We start from the raw sequence: 8,203 nt of genomic DNA on the forward strand, positions 1-8,203 counted from the left end.
AGCAGACTCTCTTACCCAGAGCGACTTACAGTAGTGAACGCATATATTTCATAAATGTTTTCCCCCGTACTGGTCCCCCGTGGGAATTGAAAACACAAGCCTGGTGTTGCAAACACCATGCTCTACCAACTGAGCCACACAGGACATAATCATCTTTAAATTCAGGCTGTAACACAACAAAATATGGAAAAAGTCAAGGGATGTCAACACGTTCTGAAGGCACTGTATACAAAACACAGGAAATCTAATTTTTGCCTGCACTTGGCCTTTAAGGTTTGCATTGAAAAAAAAAAATATTCAGGTGCCAGGTCAGACAATTTGGACTATTTTTGATGTGTAGATGTTTTGTCTATAATCACCCTGTAGTCAAACCTATTCATAAAATGTTAACGTAATACTGGTTTGTGAAGACTTTTTATTACATTTGTCAAACTGTAAGTTGAAGAAACAAGAACTGTATTGCAGTCTAAAATACATTTGTTCATAGTTAATCAAGAGAGATAATAACAAACTCAAGAAGAAATAATGTAATCTAGTATATTACACATGAAATAAATAAATAATAACTGTTTTAGTCAGTGGACAGCACAGCTTGAAACCACAAATGACATAACTTATAAATATATAAACATACTTTGTTCAGCTCAGCTGTAACTTTGATTAACAATCATATGTATAATATAAGAAGTAGTACATTTCGCAAAAAACATGTGGCCTATTAACCCCATTATCAATTTTCTTTTTATGATAAAAATATATGCAACTCCCCGCTGTTCAGATGCAATTGTATGTAGTAACAAGGGATTTTCCATGCATTAAAGTCCCGTGATTAGCAGATATAGATGATTGGTTGTTCTTGTGATGACAGTTGCCCACAGATGTTAGCGAAGTCACCTCACAGGAATCCGTTTCTGGTGGTGTACTGTACATTGTAAGATCTACGTCTGTGCCAGCGTCTCCTTACAGCTGCACAACAGCCACATAGCAAGCACTGCAAAACAAAGATGGTGAAGTATGATTCACATGCTAAATCAATATCATTGCAGACATCGAACAGCTTATTTGATCATATACTTTGTAGAGTATTTTCACAATACACAAGTGAACACAAGCCTATACGTACACATAGCAGGATCCACAGGGGTACCAGAATGATAGCGATGCCACAAGGGATGATAATGGCCAGAGCCCAGCCAGGAAAACCTCCATCACTTGTGGTATTGAAAGTAGTGGTCAGCAAAAGGGTAGGAAGTGGTGTGGTGCTGGTAGTTGTTGGGGTAACCGTGGTTGTTAGGAGACCTAGAGTACACATTTAAATACATTTTAGGGGGAATTATAAACTATAACATAGTGAACTATAACATGAAACTGTTTTCGAGATTGAGTATTACACATACTGTACATGGTGTTTTATAACTTGCCGTAATAAAAAATTGAAATGGAAAAAAAAGCAGCATACCTGAGACTTTTAAGACTTCCTCTAGAAAAGCACTAGGGAAATTGATGTCTTCCTCTTTGTATACATACATCATGTCTGCCCTGATTTGAGTGCCAACAATACTGTGGACGTAAAAAAGTGTTTTTGTGTGAGAGTTGAACATCTTCCCTCCATCCTGTTTAGCTGTACAAACAGCAGCTGTATGAAATCTGCAGACATTCTAAAGAGTGCAGTTGAGAAAGATGGGTTGGTTTACAGACATGACGTTGTACTTACGTAAAGTTGGCATTGGGAAAGACAAATTGTTTGCCATCTGGTTTACTAAGAATATCATTGAGCTAAAAGGGGACAAAACAACAAGTTGTCAATTACTATCATGACCTGAACATGACCATGGATGTATCTTCTGTATAGAAGTATCTTACTAGGCTGTTAATTGAATCCTGTATCTTGTTGTAGGTCTCACTGGTGAATGTGAGTCTATCTCTTCGAGAATCCATGGTGACATTGGTTATTTTGAAACCAAGATCGATGGCAAATGAAGTATGTGTAAGTTCTGTGAGCACACAAAAAAGTGTTACTATAGACAACAGACCAAATGAACTGCAACAATATAGGAGTTTCAACATTAAAAAACATTCAAGAAGTATTGAAGCAGTTGAATGTTTACCTATGAAAAGTTATATAGAGAGAGTGGAAATAAATGTCATGATATAAGCCTAATTTGTTGAACTCACTGATATAAGTTGCATTCTGGAAGGTGGTTTGAGTGTTTCTCTGAATGTTCAATTGGCGAGACAGTTGCTTGTTGATGACACCAAGGACATCCTCCTCAGTGGGGACTGGTGTGTTGAGCTGGAACACCAGCCTAACAAAAACCATCACTGTGCCAAATCTAAGAGAAAATAGTAATAAATGAACATGTCAATTCCTAAAGAAAATGTGTGTGCTTGCTAGCGTGTCTTATAATTTTTATGGCTGAGAAATAAGATATATTAGTGGCAGTGACTGCAGTAGTAATGGTAGGTAGATGGAAAAACGTTGGTTTTTGGTTTGGTGTCTCTAGCTTGAACGGTTCAAGAGTTACTACTATTGTTGGTAGGTTATTACATGCTAGTTTCTACTTGTTTAAATGTGTATAGTTTATAACGTTATGGAAATTGTTGTAGTACAAAAAGTATAAATGCTCTAAAATATATATCTAAGTTGATTCCGTGTTTAACTTAAAGCGTTTAAGTGCAAGAGTGGGCTAAATGAATCAAATAATTAGAAGAAGTATGTAAAAAATCTGGCGGTTTTACCTTCAGCAAGCACATTAATTGGATTAAAATAGCGCCTATACACAAACTGAGGTACTCAAAGAGCTTTTCTAAAGAATGGCTGACATTTTGAATGCTTTATGAAAATATTAGTAGTTAACGACCCACAAACAGATACACATGGTTCTTTGCTTCAAAGTTTCCTTGATTGACAAAGTGTTTATTGAATTGCATAAAATAATTATACAAAAATGATCTTGCTTACCTGGTTGTTGATGTCACTGAAGCCATAGAAGTTGAGGTAAAAGTTGGAAGTACAATTGTGGTTGTACTTGTAGGTGTTGTAGTCATTGTTGGAGAAACAGTTGTGGTCATTGTTGTAGGACCTGCAGGTTGAATTGCCATGCTAGAAGCTACGGTGGTGGTGGTGGTTGTAAGAGCTGGAGTTGCCATTGTTGGAGCTGCATATGTAGTGTTCATTATGGCAGCTGAAGTTGTGGTTGTCATAGTAGAAGATACAGTTGTGGTGGTTATAGAAGCTTCAGTTATGGTTGTGGAAGTAGGAGCTTCTATGATGCTGTTGATAGTAGGAGAGGTTGTAGTTGTCGTAGTTGGTGCAATTGTAGTTTCTGTAGCAGGTGCTCCAGTTGTATTTGTTGTGGTATATACAGCTGTTGTAGTAAGAGCTGCAATGGCTTTCGATGGTGTTGCTGTTGTGGCTGTAGTAGGGGCTACAGTTGTAGTAGGAGGTGTAGTAGGTACTGCAGTTTTAGTGGTAAAAAGAGATACAGTTGTTGTCGTAGGAGCTGCAGTTGTCGTAGGAGCTGCAGTTGTTGTTGCAGGTGTTGCTGTAGTAGGGGCTACAGTTGTAGTAGGAGCTGTAGTAGGTACTGCAGTTTTAGTGGTAAAAGAGATACAGTTGTTGTCGTAGGAGCTGCAGTTGTCATAGGAGCTGCAGTTGTTGTTGAAGGTGTTGCTGTTGTGGAGGTTGTAGGAGCTTCAGTTGTAGCCTTCGTAGTAGGTGTGGTTGTCGGAGCTTCAGTTGAAGTAGTTGTTGTTGTAGGAGCTACAGATATTATTGTTGAAGGAGCTACAGTTGTTGCTGTAGGTGTTCCTGCTGTATTGGTCGTAAGAGCAACAAATATTGTTGCAGGATCTGCAGTTTTCATTGTTGGAGCTGCTTTTGATGTTGTAGAAGCTGCACCTGTCGCCGTCGTGGGTGCTGCAGTTGTCGCCGTGGTAGCTGCTGCAGTTGTCGCCGTGGTAGCTGCAGCAGTTGTCGCCGTGGTAGCTGCTGCAGTTGTCGCCGTGGTAGCTGGTGCAGTTGTCGCCGTGGTAGCTGGTGCAGTTGTCGCCGTGGTAGCTGGTGCAGTTGTTGCCGTGGTAGCTGGTGCAGTTGTCGCCGTGGTAGGTGGTGCAGTTGTCGCCGTGTTAGGTAGTGCAGTTGTCGCCGTGGTAGGTGGTGCAGTTGTCGCCGTGGTAGGTGGTGCAGTTGTCGCCGTGGTAGCTGGTGCAGTTGTCGCCGTGGTAGCTGATGCAGTTGTCGCCGTGGTAGGTAATGTCGCCTTGGTAGATTGTGCAGTTGTCGCCGTGGTAGGTGGTGCAGTTGTCGCCGTGGTAGGTGGTGCAGTTGTCGCCGTGGTAGGTGGTGTCGCCGTGGTAGGTGGTGCAGTTGTCGCCGTGGTAGGTGGTGCAGTTGTCGCCGTGGTAGGTGGCGCAGTTGTCGCCGTGGTAGGTGGCGCAGTTGTCGCCGTGGTAGGTGGCGCAGTTGTCGACGTGGTAGGTGGCGCAGTTGTCGCTGTGGTAGGTAGTGCAGTTGTCGCCGTGGTAGGTGGTGTCGCCGTGGTAGGTAAGGCAGTTGTAACCGTGGTAGGTGGTGTCACCGTGGTAGGTGGTGCAGTTGTCGCCGTGGTTGGTGGCGCAGTTGTCGCCGTGGTAGGTGGTGTCGCCGTGGTAGGTGGCGCAGTTGTCGCCGTGGTAGGTGGTGTCGCCGTGGTAGGTGGCGCAGTTGTCGCCGTGGTAGGTGGTGTGACCGTGGTAGATGGTGCAGTTGTCGCCGTGGTAGGTGGCGCAGTTGTCGCCGTGGTAGGTGGCGCAGTTGTCGCCGTGGTAGGTGGTGTCGCCGTGGTAGGTGGTGCAGTTGTCGCCGTGGTAGGTGGCGCAGTTGTCGCCGTGGTAGGTGGGGCAGTTGTCGCCGTGGTAGGTAGCGCAGTTGTCGCCGTGGTAGGTGGTGCAGTTGTTGCCGTGGTAGGTGGTGTCGCCGTGGTAGGTGGTTCAGTTGTCGCCGTGGTAGGTGGGGCAGTTGTCGCCGTGGTAGGTGGTGTCACCGTGGTAGGTGGTGCAGTTGTCGCCGTGGTAGGTGGTGCAGTTGTCGCCGTGGTAGGTGGCGTAGTTGTCGCCGTGGTAGGTGGCGCAGTTGTCGACGTGGTAGGTGGCGCAGTTGTTGACGTGGTAGGCAGCGCAGTTGTCACCGTGGTAGGTGGCGCAGTTGTCGCCGTGGTAGGTGGCGCAGTTGTCGCCGTGGTAGGTGGTGTGACCGTGGTAGATGGTGCAGTTGTCGCCGTGGTAGGTGGCGCAGTTGTCGCCGTGGTAGATGGCGCAGTTGTCGCCGTGGTAGGTGGTGCAGTTGTCGCCGTGGTAGGTGGTGCAGTTGTCGCCGTGGTAGGTGGTGCAGTTGTCGGCGTGGTAGGTGGCGCAGTTGTCGCCGTGGTAGGTGGCGCAGTTGTCGGCGTGGTAGGTAGTGCAGTTGTCGCCGTGGTAGGTGGCGCAGTTGTCGCCGTGGTAGGTGGGGCAGTTGGCGCCGTGGTAGGTGGCGCAGTTGTCGCCGTGGTAGGTGGCGCAGTTGTCGCTGTGGTAGGTGGCGCAGTTGTCGCCGTGGTAGGTGTCGCAGTTGTCGCCGTGGTAGGTGGGGCAGTTGTTGCCGTGGTAGGTGGCGCAGTTGTCGCCGTGGTAGGTGGCGCAGTTGTCGCCGTGGTAGGTGGTGCAGTTGTCGCCGTGGTAGGTGGCGCAGTTGTCACCGTGATAGGTGGCGCAGTTGTCGCCGTGGTAGGTGGCGCAGTTGTCGGCGTGGTAGGTGGGGCAGTTGTCGCCGTGGTAGGTGGCGCAGTTGTCGCCGTGGTAGGTGGCGCAGTTGTCGCCGTGGTAGGTGGCGCAGTTGTCGCCGTGGTAGGTGGCGCAGTTGTCGGCGTGGTAGGTGGTGCAGTTGTCGCCGTGGTAATTGGCGCAGTTGTCGCCGTGGTAGGTGGCGCAGTTGTCGCCGTGGTAGGTGGCGCAGTTGTCGCCGTGGTAGGTGGTGTCGCCGTGGTAGGTGGTGCAGTTGTCGCCGTGGTAGGTGGTGCAGTTGTCGCCGTGGTAGGTGGCGCAGTTGTCGCCGTGGTAGGTGGCGCAGTTGTCGCCGTGGTAGGTGGCGCAGTTGTCGGCGTGGTAGGTGGCGCAGTTGTTGGCGTGGTAGGTAGTGCAGTTGTCGCCGTGGTAGGTGGCGCAGTTGTCGCCGTGGTAGGTGGGGCAGTTGTCGCCGTGGTAGGTGGCGCAGTTGTCGCCGTGGTAGGTGGCGCAGTTGTCGCCGTGGAAGGTGGCGCAGTTGTCGCCGTGGTAGGTGGCGCAGTTGTCGCCGTGGTAGGTGGCGCAGTTGTCGCCGTGGTAGGTGGCGCAGTTGTCGCCGTGGTAGGCGGCGCAGTTGTCGCCGTGGTAGGTGGCGCAGTTGTCGCCGTGGTAGGTGGCGCAGTTGTCGCCGTGGTAGGTGGGGCAGTTGTCGCCGTGGTAGGTGGCGCAGTTGTCGCAGTGGTAGGTGGTGTTGCCGTCGTAGGTGGTGCAGTTGTCGCCGTGGTAGGTGGCGCAGTTGTTGCCGTGGTAGGTGGCGCAGTTGTCGCCGTGGTAGGTGGTGTTGCCGTGGTAGGTGGTGCAGTTGTCGCCGTGGTAGGCGGCGCAGTTGTCGCCGTGGTAGGTGGCGCAGTTGTCGCCGTGGTAGGTGGCGCAGTTGTCGCCGTGGTAGGTGGCGCAGTTGTCGCCGTGGTAGGTGGCGCAGTTGTCGGCGTGGTAGGTGGTGCAGTTGTCGCCGTGGTACTTGGCGCAGTTGTCGCCGTGGTAGGTGGCGCAGTTGTCGCCGTGGTAGGTGGCGCAGTTGTCGCCGTGGTAGGTGGTGTCGCCGTGGTAGGTGGTGCAGTTGTCGCCGTGGTAGGTGGTGCAGTTGTCGCCGTGGTAGGTGGTGCAGTTGTCGCCGTGGTAGGTGGCGCAGTTGTCGCCGTGGTAGGTGGCGCAGTTGTCGGCGTGGTAGGTGGCGCAGTTGTCGGCGTGGTAGGTAGTGCAGTTGTCGCCGTGGTAGGTGGCGCAGTTGTCGCCGTGGTAGGTGGGGCAGTTGTCGCCGTGGTAGGTGGCGCAGTTGTCGCCGTGGTAGGTGGCGCAGTTGTCGCTGTGGAAGGTGGCGCAGTTGTCGGCGTGGTAGGTGGCGCAGTTGTCGCCGTGGTAGGTGGCGCAGTTGTCGCCGTGGTAGGTGGCGCAGTTGTCGCCGTGGTAGACGGCGCAGTTGTCGCCGTGGTAGGTGGCGCAGTTGTCGTCGTGGTAGGTGGCGCAGTTGTCGCCGTGGTAGGTGGGGCAGTTGTTGCCGTGGTAGGTGGCGCAGTTGTCGCAGTGGTAGGTGGTGTTGCCGTGGTAGGTGGTGCAGTTGTCGCCGTGGTAGGTGGTGCAGTTGTCGGCGTGGTAGGTGGTGCAGTTGTCGCCGTGGTAGGTGGCGCAGTTGTCGCCGTGGTAGGTGGGGCAGTTGTTGCCGTGGTAGGTGGCGCAGTTGTCGCCGTGGTAGGTGGCGCAGTTGTCGCCGTGGTAGGTGGCGCAGTTGTCGCCGTGGTAGGTGGTGCAGTTGTCGCCGTGGTAATTGGCGCAGTTGTCGCCGTGGTAGGTGGCGCAGTTGTCGCCGTGGTAGGTGGCGCAGTTGTCGCCGTGGTAGGTGGTGTCGCCGTGGTAGGTGGTGCAGTTGTCGCCGTGGTAGGTGGTGCAGTTGTCGCCGTGGTAGGTGGTGCAGTTGTCGCCGTGGTAGGTGGCGCAGTTGTCGCCGTGGTAGGTGGCGCAGTTGTCGGCGTGGTAGGTGGTGCAGTTGTCGCCGTGGTAGGTGGGGCAGTTGTCGCCGTGGTAGGTGGCGCAGTTGTCGCCGTGGTAGGTGGCGCAGTTGTCGCCGTGGTAGGTGGCGCAGTTGTCGCCGTGGTAGGTGGCGCAGTTGTCGCCGTGGTAGGTGGCGCAGTTGTCGGCGTGGTAGGTGGCGCAGTTGTCGCCGTGGTAGGTGGTGCAGTTGTCGCCGTGGTAGGTGGCGCAGTTGTCGCCGTGGTAGGTGGCGCAGTTGTCGCCGTGGTAGGTGGCGCAGTTGTCGCCGTGGTAGGTGGCGCAGTTGTCGCCGTGGTAGGTGGCGCAGTTGTCGCCGTGGTAGGTGGCGCAGTTGTCGCCGTGGTAGGTGGTGCAGTTGTCGCCGTGGTAGGTGGCGCAGTTGTCGCCGTGGTAGGTGGCGCAGTTGTCGCCGTGG

General features: G+C 51.8%; 1 protein-coding gene across 1 annotated transcript; it reads right to left on the reverse strand.

Moving 5' to 3' along the window:
* Positions 1 to 397: 397 nt before the first annotated feature.
* LOC106588526 (cell wall protein DAN4-like) lies at positions 398 to 3,601 on the reverse strand. The gene is made up of 7 exons (XM_014177641.2): positions 2,963 to 3,601; positions 2,176 to 2,333; positions 1,864 to 1,994; positions 1,715 to 1,776; positions 1,460 to 1,560; positions 1,124 to 1,299; positions 398 to 991 (listed from the first exon to the last, which is right to left on the reverse strand). The coding sequence occupies exons 1-7, from the start codon at positions 3,202 to 3,204 to the stop codon at positions 896 to 898; spliced, it is 966 nt and encodes a 321-aa protein (XP_014033116.2). The 5' UTR covers positions 3,205 to 3,601; the 3' UTR covers positions 398 to 895.
* Between the last annotated feature and the right edge of the window lie 4,602 nt (positions 3,602 to 8,203).

Source organism: Salmo salar, chromosome ssa27 (genome assembly GCF_905237065.1).
Source record: "Salmo salar chromosome ssa27, Ssal_v3.1, whole genome shotgun sequence".
Lineage (NCBI taxonomy): Eukaryota > Metazoa > Chordata > Actinopteri > Salmoniformes > Salmonidae > Salmo > Salmo salar.